Below are 15,706 nucleotides of genomic sequence, written 5' to 3'. Positions count from 1 at the left end.
CCAATTACCCTCCTTAATGTCTCCTATAAAATCCTAGCCAAAGCCCTAGCCTCTCGCCTTGAGAAAATGCTTCCCAAGTTCATCTGCTCTACCCAAACAAGATTCATTAAAGGTAGGTATATCTTGAAGAACCTTGTCACTAGCTAGGAATCTATGGAATGGGCCAAGACCTCAAACCAAGATACTGCTATGTTCCTTGTGGACTTTGAGAAAGCCTATGACAGGGTGGAATAGGGCTTCATCCTCATGATGCTCAGAGCCTTTGGTTTCCCTAGCGAGTTCTGTAAATATGTTCAAATTATCCTCAAAGATGCGTTCGCCCTGGTTGAAGTTAATGGGTCACTCCCTCAGACTATTCCTCTTTCTAGATCCATTAGATAGGGCTGCCCCCTTGCCCTTGCTTTGTTTTTCATTGCCTCAGATGCCCTCTTTTACCTCATAAGAGATGATACCCTATCCCCTAAAGTTCATGGCATTAAGATGCCAGATGACTCTGAATTTCTCAACATACATTTTGCTGATGACACCACGCTCTTCTTGGAGCTCTTCAGGCATAACATTGACTCCCTCAATAAAAAACGTGCAACCTTTGGCAGAGCCTCTAGTGCTCGTATCTCCAATTCCAAATCTATTCTGCTTGGGTGGAAAGAGGAACCCCCAGACTGGCTTCAACGGTTTGGATACTCATGGGGAGGACCCAATAAAATAGTCAAATACCTTGGTATCCCTTTTTCTATCTCTCCCTCTCTCAAAGACATGTGGATTTGGGCCAAAGAAAAGATTGACAAAAAACTTAACAAATGGGACAATAGGGTTCTATCCTTGGCTGGTAGGATCCAAGTTTGCTAGAAAATCCTCTCCTCCTATAGTTTATACTACTCCTATGTCTAGATGTTCAACAACTACCAAATTTATGAGATCCAAAAATCTATCAGGCGCTTCCTATGGTTTGATGGTAAGGGTAAAAGAAAGGCCCACATGGTCAAATGGATTTGGTGCCACATAGATAAGAAACATGGTGGGCTGGGACTTAAGGATCTAAGAACGCAAGGAATTTCTCTGGCTGCCAAATTGATATTTCATGCCTTGGAAGGACAAGAACCCTGGAAGATTCTTGTTAGAAATAACATACAAAATGGCGTCCCCAAGTCTGCCAAATCTTGGAAATCCCTCCGCTTTAGTGATCTGGTAGTAGGTGGATTCTCTATGTCTGTTCAAGGAACTTGGGTGTTTAAGTCCATCTAGAAAGCCTAGGAGCATGTGCATAAACTTATTGCCAACTCTAATATTGACTGTAATAAAACCTTGCATGGGGAAAGGTCAATATGGTGGAACCTCTACCATAACTCTAAACCCCTTACTTTAACCCAAGGATGCTCTGCTAGGTGTTGGTATAATAAGGGCATTAAATATCTCATGGACATCTTGGAACATGATAATATCATCAGCTGGGAGGATCTTAGCAATAATTTTGGCCTCCTTGCCTCGCATAAGAGAACCTACAATATGATTAAAAATGCTTGTGCTTGTCTAGATCTTCCTAGGAACACTAATGTAGACACTCACAGATACCTCTCGTTCCGATGGAAGGATGGTTCCCTCCTCTCCAAGGTCAAAGCCAAATCTATTTACAAACTGCTCACTCATGATACCATGGTGATAGATCATGTTAACTCCCTCTGGTATGTTGACCTTAATACCTCTACTTGGCCAAAAACATTTGAGAAAATATGGAAGTCCCCCATCCCCCCTAAAATCAAATGCTTCAGGTGGCAACTAATGTTGGATAGACTACCTATTAGGAATAACTTTGCTGCCTTCGACCTATGCTCTGTATGTAGGAAGCCTGAGACTATGCGGCACATCTTTTTTGATTGCATTTTTGCCAGAGAGGTCTGGTTGATGTTTGGAATCTCCATTACTGAACATGTTTGTACTCTTGATATTATTACTGGATTCATTCATGGCCTCAAGAAGGATGCTAACTTGCTCTAGAAAATTATTTCTTCTTTCATACTTTGGTTTATTTGGAAACTTAGAAATGAGAAAAAATTCCAAGGTACTGATAGGACTCTTATTGAGTTTTTTAAGAAACTCACACGTTATAAAATTGCTGTGCAGGTATGATTTTTGATGAATGTTGAGAGGGAGAAGATGCTACGTTTCCTCGGGGATGGCCGGACAACCATGTTCATATATGAGATGAAGGATGGCTTTGAATGGGCTAGACTTGCGGAGAACCAGACTGCATTCAATGAGGCTCTAAAGAAGTTGATCAAGGAACTCAGGGACAATAGAGGTCCCTACTTTGATAAGTTCGAGATGTTTACCCAGGTCCTAGAGCGGAAGAAGGTGGTGTGGATGGAAGACCCACAAGGATGGACAACATGGTTGGAAAACTAGGATGAGAGTCTACAATAGGTGTTTAGTAGCTCTTTAGTTGATGTTTGTGGATCATTGTATATACTCTCTCATAAATTTTTTGTTGGTAGGAGGATGTCTATGTTCAGTCGGATAATCTCTCTGGTTGATGGCTGAGGCTCTGCCTCCCATGCTCGTTTTTGTATAAACTCTCCTTATTTTGGTCCCTCAATATTTAATATAAAAAATTAGAAAATAAATATCATCTTGACATAGATTCTTTTCTCTATTGCATCATATTCTTTTCAAAAAATTTAAATAAATTTTAGTATTTTTCCTTGACAAGATAACCAACCTTATATTTTAGTGTTGATGACCTACTTTGAATAAAAATAAAATATAAAGTATTAAAAACTAAATAAAATATTAAAAGATATATTTTAAAAAATTCACCTATAGATCTATAAAAAGTGTATTTTTACATTTCAAAAAAAGTATTATTTATAAGAGTAGGAGTTGAAACATTGCATTTTTTAATTTTTATTTTGTTTTGGTAATTAGACTCAAAGTGGTAATAGATATACATTTAGTAGACACTTCCAATTGGAAAAGTTGTGACCCATATATAACTTAGCTTTAATGAATCTATATAAACCATATGTTTGACTGAAATTATTTTTTAGTTAGAATTACTTAAATTCACTTGTGCTGTTAAGTTGGCTTGAAATGTAATACATATACTATATATACATATATACATATGTATATATGCATGTATATATATACCTATATGTGTGTGTGTGTCTATATATATACACATCTATGTGTGTGTGTGTGTGTCTATATATATACACATGTGTGTGTGTGTGTGTGTGTGTGTGTGTGTGTGTGTGTGTGTGTGTGTGTGTGTGTGTGTGTGTGTGTGTGTGTGTACAGTGGGCCAAAGCATGGAGTTGTGTCACACTTTGGGCCAACGGAAGGTAGTCTAATTGAATTGAGTTTGGCGCCGAAATGGCGCTGGGAGTCCGACCAGACTAAGTTCAGTCGGACTCCCTTAATTGAAATGGTGCCATCCAAAAAAAATTCAATTTTTTTTTTAATGTTAGAACTAAGGGTAGTCCGGTTGGATTGCCCTATGTGTCATGTGATGTGGCATAAAAAAGGTCAAAAACTCCATATTTTTGAAACTTTTCAGTTCTGCTCAATTTTCTTCAAGCAGAATTTTGTTTTACAAAAATCTAAAAATACCCTTTTGTAGAGCTCAAAGTCATGAATCCGGTCATATAATTTTTTTTACTATTTTGATAATTTTAAATATTTTTTATTAATTATACATTTCGAGTAGCTTTTTAATGTTAAAAAATAAATATTAAATGAAATTAAAAAAATATTTTACACTAGATGAGAGAATCTTCTCGAAAAGGGTTGATTTTTTTTTTTGGATAATGATAAATTTGGTAGTCAAAAGGTGACGCTGAATGAAAACTGTCAAATTTAGCTATGTTGCACTTCAAAATATTATAATGAGAAAAATATACATCATTTTTTTTTATTAACATTGCATATATATGTTCTCTATTTGAAAAAAAAAAACCCGAAAAAATAGTCCATTTTCATTTTTTTTTGGTGGCGTCGACTGGAACCCTTGATTTTCAACATTTTTCATTACTGAAAAATTTGTTTTTGAATTTATTAAAAAATATCAATTTTTTTCCTAAAAAATTTAAAAAATAACAGACATAAATTTCATTAATAATTCTACATTTGATCAGTTTACATAATTTCAAAATTCAATTTAGAAATGCCATTTTTATGCAATTGAAGTTAAACAGTTTCAGTGTTGTTGGCCGATGCCTTTATAAAAGTGTGACATAGGTCTGTGATTTTACCCATGTACACATACATACATACATGTGTATGTGTGTGTGTGTGTGTGTGTATGTGTGTCCAAAATTACTTTGTTGATTCAAACTGATTTATCTTGGGTTGGGAAAGATAGCCCTTCAATCGGAAATAGTGAAAGAAAGGGCCTCACAAACCTTCCAATTTCAAAGAAAAATCACTTATCATTGAAAAAATTTAGACTTGAGTTTAAATTTTCATTTTGTTTACATTAAAAGATAGATTAGGTTTTCATATAAAGAATTTTAAGATATCTCTTTCATTAAAAAATATTCTGGTTGAAACCTTATTGTATAAGTGCATGAGACTTCAAAACTCTATTGTAGTTTGGATCAACAAAGTAAATTTGGACAAAAGTGTTCTACCTAAAACCCTTTGTGTCACATAGTTTTCAAATAGTTTTAGGAAAAACCCATTCTCTTTGAAACTATTATGATGAGCCAAAGTGCAAAACAATTTTAATTTTTTACCCACTTGTAAAGAGATTCATTATTTGAACTATAAATGTATATTTTCATTCCAATTCTACATCTCTTGAAATTACGCTATTATAAGTAGCCCCTCTACTAACTAGAGTCATTATTATCATGACAAGAGAAAATACTTGACCTTATGGATGTTATCATGTTTCTCTTTAGAAATGGTTGCATTAAGATACTATCAGAATATTAGATCTTAGCTTATATTTATTAAATAAATATAGACCTTAGGTTTTAGTTACTAGATTAAAGTTGGGAGTTGCTTTATTTGGGAATAATAGAATGCAATACTATATAAGTATTTGCATATTTCTATATAATCACCACAAAGAAATCTAAAATTAATGAATAATAGTTTTACTTTCTAATAGCAAATATGATGTAGTTATGTTTTAGTGTCGTGCTCTACCATTCTCAATATGGTATTGAGAAATCAATTAGTCCTATCCCTCTACATATGATGTGAGAAGGAATGCAATGAAGGAACATTGTGTGCACTTCAATCTGGTGTCTAAATTAGAGAGAAAAAGGATGCAAAGGGCTTTTTTCAATTGGAGAATATGAATTTGTAGGTTCAAGTTTCTATTTAGATAAGTTTATAAAATGATAATCTAATACAAATGTAAGAGATGATCAATGGAGCCTATATGTTGATGTTTGAAAGGAGGCTATCAATCAATAGAAATATTGTGATTTGCAATAGTAGGTGAGGTTGTTGCCACCAAAGGATAAATCACCAAAGTTAAGATAGAAGAAAAAGTTGCCACCAATCTTATTTCTCAAAACATCATAGAAATATAAAAAATGCTATTCTCTTTTTATTTAAGTCTTCATAGAGAAGAATTTCAAATTCTAGACATTGCCTAAGTGATAGTGAGGAAATTTAAAGGTGTAGTCCATGCTCATGATATAGAGTTGAAACATCTTATTATTAAATACTCCTCTAAATGATTGTTGTTGTTGTTGTTGTGCATTGCAAGGGGCATGAGTCTGGAAAGAACAAAGAGTATGAGTAGAGAATTATTGGAAAGTGCAGGTGTATAACATGTTGTGCTAAGTGCAAAGTGCAAAAAATTCTTCATTATTTTGAGATGGTTTGCAAAGATTTTAAGGCTCACACTAATCTATGATTGACTTGATGCATAGTATAAACCAATTTACTAGGGTTATGTGACTTAATGTTTTAGTGTGTTGCTCTTGTTTAGTTCAAAATATAAAAACAAAAATTAAAATATTATTTACAATATCACATGGTGTGAAAGAGATTGTTGATTGTGGTGTATAAAGGCATTTTGAAAATTTAAGGTTATAGAATCAAAATTCATAGTGATAAGATTTTATTCTCATGAGGAGTGATTTTCCTTTTTTTAGAATTTGTAATTAGAATCATGACATATTGTATTCAAATCAAACCATATTGAAAAAGGTGTATTTTTAATTGAGTCCAACAGTTCTATTATCTACTTGGATACATGTAGTGTATGTACTCATGCAATATATATTACACTTAAGAGAATCTTTACAGGTTTGAATGCTACATTTGATAATTAAAGAGTAACAACTTCACATTCAAGGTTTAAGGAATTTGAGGCGGGAGTATATTTATCATCGCAAGATAGGTTCTCACTAGAAATTGATTCATTGCATGAGAAGAACCACACCTATGCCCCTTCAAGGAGAAAGGGAAGACTAGGATTTCTTTTAAGCACATTGAATTTATTCATATTTAGTTGAGTCTTTTTTGTACAATAAAGGAGTGAGTGTTTCTATAGCATTGGAGGAGAGATATTGAAACACTCGAAGAAGATGTGTACTCCTAAAGAAGAGAATGTTCTCTCACGTTCAACACTACAGAGGGAATTTGATACACTCAAAGGAGAAGGAGATGTTGACTTTCTAAGGAAAGGTGTTATCTCATCATGCAAGGAGGTTAGAAATTGGTGGAGTCAATCTAGTATTGTGGGTGAGTGAAGAAAATTGATGAAGACATTTCATCGAAGTCTCCAAATTGGTTGTGTTCAACTCTTGCAATGTAAATTAATAAATAATAAGTTGATATTTGTTCTCGTAGATAGGTTTTTTTCTAGCTTTTAGTTACAAAATTAGCAAATAATAAGTTTAGAGTTAGTCACCCATGTAGTTTGGGGTAATTTTGAAATCTCATGGGAACACAATGCTATAATAGCATTTGCATGTCTATGTATTTATGCCAAATAAATCTAAAATCAATTAACAATATTTTTACTCTCCAACATGTGCAAATATGTTTCTTAAAAATACAACCAAGACAATTGTAAATAATTGTATGGGTACACCAAAGTGTGTGGGAGCCAAGTTTAGGCAAAGGAATAAGTAGATAGGAATGCATGGAGAAAAATAAAGAATACCTTCATATAGATAACGAAGAGAAGACAAAGAGCGAACAACTTCAAATACACATTAAGGTTTGACTTTTAGATTTAAATATGTCAAAGAGTTAACTGATATTCTCTAGACTTGATATGTTGCTGAGTGTGTGGGGTTTAAGACTGACAGACAAAGACGTAAGAGCCATCCATGTATGAACCGGGGTGCATAGGAAGAAATAACAGAGGTTGGGCTATTTGTGAACTTCGAATGGTGAAGAGAGCAGAGTGTTTAAAAAGAGAAACGAAGAAGGAAAGTTGTGTGAGAGCCGGGAGGAGAGGCATGTGAGAAAATTTTGTAATGTGATTACAAATCTGTTCTGTTTTGTTAATAAATATGTTCTGTATGTTGCAATCTAATTTTGTATGAAAGTTTTAAGTAAGAGCAGAGAGTCTCTGCTGTATGAAAATTTGTGAGTTGTTGCAGGAGAGATTTTCTTTTCTTCTTGCATGAATAATTCAAGATAAGAATGAATTCGTTCAATTCTATTTTTTTCTCCATAAAAACTTAGCCTTAAAATTTGGCAAAATCTTATTCATACTGTTTTATTAAAAATAGAAATTAGAAACCGCACATAACTCATCCACATTCCAGACTAATTTATGCACAAGATAAGGAACAAGATAACTGCAATAAATATATAATTATTATAATCTATAGAGATATTGCTTTAACATCAAATTGCGTTAAGGAAAACCAAGAGGAAATATCGTATCTACTGGCGCAGATTAGAGAGATCATGGACCTGGTTTTTCTTACATCAAAATTACAAAAAGAGTTCTATCGTTTGTACTATTATCCTACTAGTTGAGTTCAATAATTTTCATTTCTCTTATTTAATAAACTTAAACCGCTTGGGGGAAGATAAACACAGGCATTTCAATTCCAATTCTTTCAATTTGTCTTGCAGTTCAACCACTGTCACAGTGTCGTCCTTTAACCATTCCTCAACTGCAATGATAGTTGATATAAGATCTTCTGCAACATCAGCGTCCATAGAGCCTTCACTCTTTTCTTTCATTGCCCTCTTTTTCATGTTGGACACGTAACATTCAAGGGCGTATTTGGCAACCTGCTTTTTCCTCGCTTCTTCGTCCTCCCTGCGAAATTTTTCTGCGTCCGCTATCATTTTATCAATCTCTTGAGTGCTTAGTCTCCCACCTTCATTACTAATTTTAATCGCATTTCTTGCTCCACTTATTCTGTCGTGGACAGAAACGTTCAGAATTCCATCTGCATCCACTTCAAAGCAAACTTTAATAATTGGCACTCCAGCCGGGGCAGCGGGAATCCCTCTCAATACAAATTTTCCTAGAAAATTGTTGTCTGCAACCAAAGGTCTTTCACCTTCGAAAACTCGAAAGCGTACGGCTGTCATATCGTCATATGCTGTAGTGACGGATGTCTCTTTCCGAGTGGGAAGCGGAGTATTTCGCGGAGCAACTACCCTCATCACACCATCATCAACTTCAATTCCAAGACTCAAAGGCGTGACATCCTCCATGACAATGTGAACGTCCTCCTTGTTGAGCACAGCTGCCTGAAGTGCAGCACCATAAGCTACTGCTTCGTCCGGATTTACAGCTCTGCAGAGCTCCTTCCCATCGAAGAAATCTCTGACCATTTCCTGCACCTTTGGTATTCTTGAGGAACCCCCTACTAATATAATATCTTCAATTTGGCTCTTACTTAACTTGGCATCTGCCACGCATCTCTTCACAACTTCCATGCACTTCTCAAATAAATCAAAGTTGAGCTCTTCAAACTTTGCTCTCCTGATCTTCAAGAAAAAATCATATCCTTCGTAGAGACCGTCAATATCAATTACAGTCTCTACCACTGAGGACAAATTTCTCTTTGCCCTCTCACACTCTGAACGCAGTCGCCGAAGAGCTTTGGCATTCACACATAAATTTGTTTTGTACAACTTGCTGAAGTGTTGGGCACAGTAGTCGAGCATCCTATTGTCAAAATCTTCACCTCCCAAATGTGCCTCTCCCCCAACTGCTTTCACCTCAAATTTGCCTTTTTGAACTACAACAATAGAAACATCAAAAGTACCTCCACCAAGGTCAAACACCAGAATATGTTTCTTCTCTTCCTCAGCTCTACCAAAGCCGTAAGTCATGGCTGCAGCAGTCGGCTCATTGATGATCCGCATTACATTTAGACCTGCAATCCGGCCAGCGTCTTTAGTCATCTTCCTTTGGGAGTCACTGAAGTAGGCAGGCACCGTAATAACTGCATTTTTCACCTCACTTTCTAGATACTGTTCAGCTGTAGTTTTCATTTTCATTAAAACCATGGATGAGATTTCCTCAGGCGCAAACAGTTTCTTCTGACCCTTGTAATTCACTTCAATCATTGGCTTGTCATTTTTCTGTGAAACAACTGTGAAAGGCCACAGTTTCATGTCGGCCTGCACAGAAGAATCAGTAAATTGCCTACCAATGAGTCTTTTCACATCGAAGACGGTGTTAAGAGGATTAGAGGAAATTTGAAACTTGGCAGCGTCTCCGACAAATCTCTCTTCGGCCGTGAAAGCAACCATAGAAGGAGTAGTTCTATTTCCTTGGTCATTAACAATGATTTCCACTCTGTCATTCTGCCATACTCCCACGCAGCTATAAGTTGTTCCCATTTGCCTTCCCACTCTTTCTATATCTGCTGGTTGAATAAAATGACAAAATTCTCTACAACAAATGGCCTTTCTCAGTCAGCTGAGAGCCCTGTTTTTACTTAAACTATCAAATTGAAACTTGCAACAGAAATGCCGATAAGCCAAGTCTACTGCCACCGACTTCTGATATCGTCAATAGGATTTTCCAAGATTCATTTTCTGTAGATGTCATAAGTATAGTTAACAAACACATTATCATGACATATAAACATGTTAAGGCGAAAATAAATTGGGAGTATAAGCCACTGGCGTCGGTAATAAGCCACTGGCCATAAGCAATTCCCCATAAATGATTTCTAAATGTGATAATAATGTACACGAGTAAACCAAACAATATTCTGAGATGTTTGAGTAATTTTGGTTCAATAAGTTGTATTTACAGAATACACATCAAATAGAAACAAATAGTTTGATTAACATTGAATAATAAAAAAATGATTAATATATTCAGTAGTAAATAATGTTGATGTAACATTTTAGTGTAGTCGTCTATTTCCTTCTATTTTCCTTTTCATAAAATTAAAAAAAAGATAAAAATTGGACATTTGGCTAAATTTTCAACTCATGCAATATATTAAGTTAAGAACAACACAACAAAAAAATTGTAAGCATGATAATCGAATTCAAGAAAATAGTGTTAAATCAAGGCAAGAAAAATCTGGGATGATTAACTTGGGCATTAAGTACACATGGTAAACCAATGTTCAATATTTTTTAAATGAATTTAAAACTACCATGTATGCTAAATTTGAACTCCTATTATTGCAAACCCTATTTTCAACTACCAAACCCTAGATCTACAATGAAATTCAATAAAACATCAATGAAGAACCAACAAACATGCCAAATCATAAAATAAACCAAATGATACCTGCATATATGTTGCTCTCAGATTTTTATGCTTGCATAAGAGCTCAATGGGGAATGGATGTGGTTGTGATGATGTTGAGCTATGATGTAAAGATAAAAGCTAAAATGTAAGTATACTCCAAATGCTTGATTGCTCGATGAGTTGATATGATAGAATGAGAGGGAGAGACTCCTTTTATAGAGTTCATCTAAGAAATGGATGGTTGAGATTAAGAGGCAAAAAGGATAAATGAAGGGCCATGGTCACATAGGTGAATGTGACAAATAGGATAAAAGGGTAGGTAAAGATTAAGGGAGAAGATTAATAGGTGGAAAGATAAAAGATAAGAATGAATAGGATTAAAAGGTTAAATTAAAATGGATGGCTAGGATTAAGGAGTAGGTATTTAGAAATATGTGTTGACATATGGATAAGAACAAAATGCTAAATGCATTAATTAAATAAATAAATAATATTTATTTAATCAATAGAAAAATATCATACAAATTAAATAAATAAATTATTTATTCAAATTGAAAAAGAAGGAAGGGACCATTAAATAAATAATAACTATTTATTTAAATTAAAAAATAGGAGGATAATAAATTAATTAAATAAATAAAAAATATTTATTTATTAATAGAGGAAGAGGTCACATATATTAAATAAATAAAAGATTTATTTAAATTGACAAAGATGGATGAGATTAAATAAATAATAAATATTTATTTTAAATAGAAAGACAAGTTTTAGTGAATTAATTGAATAAATTAAAATATTTATTTAATTAATAGAGAAAAAGGCTAATAAATTAATTGAATAAATTAAAATATTTATCTAATTAAAAGGCAATTTTAGATCTCTAGCAATTCTTATATTTTTTTTTAGTTTCATCTCTACTCTTTATTCTTTAAAAATTCTACCCAATTAAAAGTGTTTCATGAAATGAAACTATAACTTTTGTATAAAATATTACACATCTACAATATTGTTGCCTAGTCCTATATGTAGATTCCATGTTTATAGAATATCCCAATAATACACCTAGTGAAAAAAATGAAATATAAATGAAGTTGTTGATCAAAAATTGCTAATCCAATGGTTAGTCTTAAGAGAATAATTTTTATTTAAGCTTACTTATTCTACTCAATTTGCCTATTAATGGGAAGACCACCAAGATAACAAAAAAATTGTTTAATAATTCATGTTCAGATTGATAGATTATAGAGTTGAACTTATTAATGGATAGTAATAATTCTCCATATATTTGTAGATATAATGACATATTTATATTGAATCTAGCACCTATATAATTTTTGAACTACTGATTGTATTGATTTATGGTATAGGTTGGTTAGTTTCTTCTCAATATAACAACTAATCTAAGAATGAAAAATAAATAAATATTACCTTGGCTGTCATGTCACTTGTATGAACCTTGCCTTTTTGAAGAGCATGAAAAATATATGCATGGCACTTGTAATTGCATGTGGCAATAATATGAGTGGGCATTAAATTTATGTTTATTAGGTGTAACTAAGTCTCTAGATGTCCTATGGCTTATTACCCCTTTACATATATATTTGATTTAGGTATGTTTTATGATTTTATTACTCATTTTAAAGAGGAAGAAATGTTGTTGACATAAAACAAAAATAAAATATTATAGTAGTTAAATAAAGACAAATGACAATGAAGAATATGAGATTTCCTTTATAGAGCCTATCAATATAATTATAGTCTTTGTTATGAAAGTAAAATTTCTCTTTTCTCTTTTGCATTCTAAATGTAGATGTTGAAGAGCTTTGGCACTTGCACATAAATCTATTTTGTACATCTCATTCAAATTTTGGGCATAACAAGCGACCATCTTATTGTTAAAATTTACCTTCCAAGGTGAAGCATCAAAACTAATCTCTACTATGGTTTTTCTATTTTTTTAGATTTTTTGTGCATGTCACATCACAATTTTTTAAGGAATCTGCTAGTTTTTGTTTGCATTTTTTTGTAGGTCCTTTGAATTTGCTAGGAAAAAGGGTCTTTCCTGTTGTCCATTTTAAATGGAATCACCTTCCCATTCCTTCATAGTTGTTGTTGATGGTGTTTAAAGCTTAATAGTGTCATCCAATGGCTCCCCTACCTAATGACCAAGGAAATTCATCCTAAGGTGTTTCATGCGGTAAGTCCTCTAATCCACTTCCACATATTGTGTTGCCACTCAATTTTTTTGAGAAGCCTATAAACGTATTGGAAATTTCATTCTTATGGGTTATCTCACAAAACTCCATAAAATATAATTTGTTCAAGATATGTGAATTTTATTTCCAAATTTAGACATTCTTTTTCTTAAAGAGGTTAAAGTTTCTCATTTTTTTCTTTCAATTTATTGTCATGTCATTTGATGTTCTAGTTTTTCTCTTTATTTAAACCATGAAGGTTGTTGGTTGTGGCAGCCAGGGATAACTTTAAGAAACCACCCCCTGGGCAAAAGTGTAAAGTCCTAGCGAATTAGACATTAATTTTTGGGGGAAACTTTCATATTGGTGGTGAATTTTTTTTTCAAAATAGGAAAAAAAATTATTTTGTATTGACAATTTTTTTCTAGGGTACGAAAATTCCATAAAATTCTAGCGAATAATACCTTGTTCTGTGGGGAAAATATATATTTTAGGAGGCAAATATTTTTTTGTTTAAAGGAACAAATATATAATTGTATGGGCGGAAATTTCTAGTCCGAAGGAAAAAATTATTTAAACGTATTGGATATTTTTATCCACGGCTTGAAAATTATTTAATTTGTTTGGATAATATTTTGTTATTTATAGAAAATTAAATATTTTATTGGCGATTTCATAAATTCATTACCATTAATAGACAAGGCACATCACATCACATTGAGTCTGGACCCTGCATGATGCATCAAAAAGCGCAGACTCTTTGACACATGAAGGGTGACATGTACGTAAAATCCATCAATGATTTTAAACCATTCGATGATCGTAGATCAATGGCTGCAGTTTTATTTTGGCCCAATTTTCTGAAGAGAACATAGTTCACCAAAAAGTGTCTGGAATGGAATTGGATTCAATAGATACATATCAAATGTCATGATCAATAATGTTGGTCATTTAATATATGTCTAGTCACTAACTGCAATCCACTCTGTCCCCATGACTTCTAATGTGGTACTTGCCAACTTGGTACTAGTTTATAGTTGTTTCCAATTTCATACACTAGTGCATTTATGGGAAAGATTTGCAGAGATATACGAAAGATTTAAAAAAATTTAAAGAAATTAATACGGTTAGAGAAGATATTATTACAATCAAGAGCTTAAGCTTTTTATATATGATCTCTACTTCTTTCATCTTCAATTAGCCTTTTCCATTTGGTAGATAAATTGTTAGAGCTCGCGGTATTTAAATTTTGCCTCTAGTTTAGGTCTATAGGCTCAGGTTGTTTAATTTGGTAATTTGATTTGTCAAGATGGACACTCCTATCCACTTGAGAAGCATTTCTTCGAAGGACTAGAGGGCCTTTTTGGGCTCCGTTAAAAACCTAACCCTCCAATCAGTCTGCAAGGAGGTTGGGATGTTCACCAATGAGGCTGTGAGGATGGTGCTGGGTAGAGACTTTTTGCATAACAGAAATAGATACCGTGTTAACACGGACATTACATCCTGGTTCTTGGTATCTCTTCTAGACCTTGGAGGAGACAAGGTGGATATGCTGATGTTGACAAGGAATGTTTTTAAGGAAGACTTCCTTAGAGACGATGTTACTATTGTCATCCTTGTAGAAGTAGGGGTAGGGATCCCTTGGGCGAGTGAATTAAGAAAGCTTCTCCTCCTTGACTGAACAGTGCCAGTGGCCAGGCAACCATTTCTTTTGAACCTGAATGTAGAGCAGTTGACGCATCATAGGAAATGGGCGCAGATTGGTAGGGATTTTCTCCGGAAATGGTTGCTCTTGGATGACTTTCCAAACTATAGTTGGCTTGAAGAATTCTCTCAGCTTATGCTATCTAAAGAATTCTACATGGAGGGAGGGGCATATTCTTAGGGTAGACCATCCACTACTTGTGCCCTAGCCCCGACCCCCTAGTAGTTTTTTTTTTGCTATGTCCTCGTAACTTGAACCTTATAGGCTCAGTGGCTCACTCGTTTTAGCTTTAAAGTTTTTGAGGGACTCAAGTCTCAAACATGTTAAAATTGTAAATTTCCAAAACATAAATATTAATGATAATTTTGCAAATTTCAGTTTGTTTCAGTTTGCCTCTTATGGATATAAAAATGCTTTCTATTTCATTTTATTAATGATAGTTTTGCAAATGATTTTTGTCTATGAGCTATGGTATTTCAATATTTTGTTAAACAATGGAAATAAATTTAATACTGTTGATGGTCGTGCCCACAAAAGGATATGAAAATCATAGTAAAACCTTTCCTGGGAATTGGGCATTCCAACAGGTGACCAATATCTCTCTCTGTAGACGTTCATTTACTTGTCAAACCAGGGGACGTATACTTTAAATGGCGCAGCAAAATATATGCACTAGGAACTCATTTTGGTCAAATCTTAACGAAAATACATACTGGAAAGAAATTCTATCTACGCTATAGGAAGGTAATGCAAAGCTCTTTAACTCAACTATGATTTGATTAAAACAGAAACCATGATAACTACAACTGAAACACAAACTATGAACTAGCCTTATGCTGCAGGAACAGGCACAGTGATGGATTCCTTGTGCTGCAGGAGCAATGTAAAGCTGAGTTTGTATAAAAAACTTTAAAGATGAAAGCAAACTGAAGCTTAACAGGAAAGAACAACTAACTAACTAGCTACAGATACCTACTAAGTGGGCCCCCTTAGCAAGCATCTCGTGATTACATAGATGCTAAACTCAGAACTTCATTGAACTTTATTTATAAAAATAGAATGATATACATTGTTTTGTTGATATGGAAACTAACAACAAACTCTATCTCTGGTTAAATAGATTCTGTCTTTCATTATCATATTGAT

The 15,706-nt window shown here is 33.8% G+C and overlaps 1 protein-coding gene across 1 annotated transcript in view; it reads right to left on the bottom strand.

Moving 5' to 3' along the window:
• LOC131859402 (heat shock 70 kDa protein 18-like) overlaps positions 1-9,789 on the bottom strand; it is an 87,841-nt gene extending 78,052 nt beyond the window's left edge. The window contains exon 1 of the mRNA XM_059213097.1: positions 8,665-9,789. Coding sequence (XP_059069080.1) covers positions 8,665-9,789 — 1,125 coding nt within the window. The remainder of the gene's footprint in view (positions 1-8,664) is intronic.
• Between the last annotated feature and the right edge of the window lie 5,917 nt (positions 9,790-15,706).

The sequence above is a fragment of the Cryptomeria japonica genome, chromosome 2 (assembly GCF_030272615.1).
Source record: "Cryptomeria japonica chromosome 2, Sugi_1.0, whole genome shotgun sequence".
Classification (NCBI taxonomy): Eukaryota; Viridiplantae; Streptophyta; class Pinopsida; order Cupressales; family Cupressaceae; genus Cryptomeria; species Cryptomeria japonica.
This window is presented reverse-complemented; position numbering and strand designations above follow the sequence as displayed.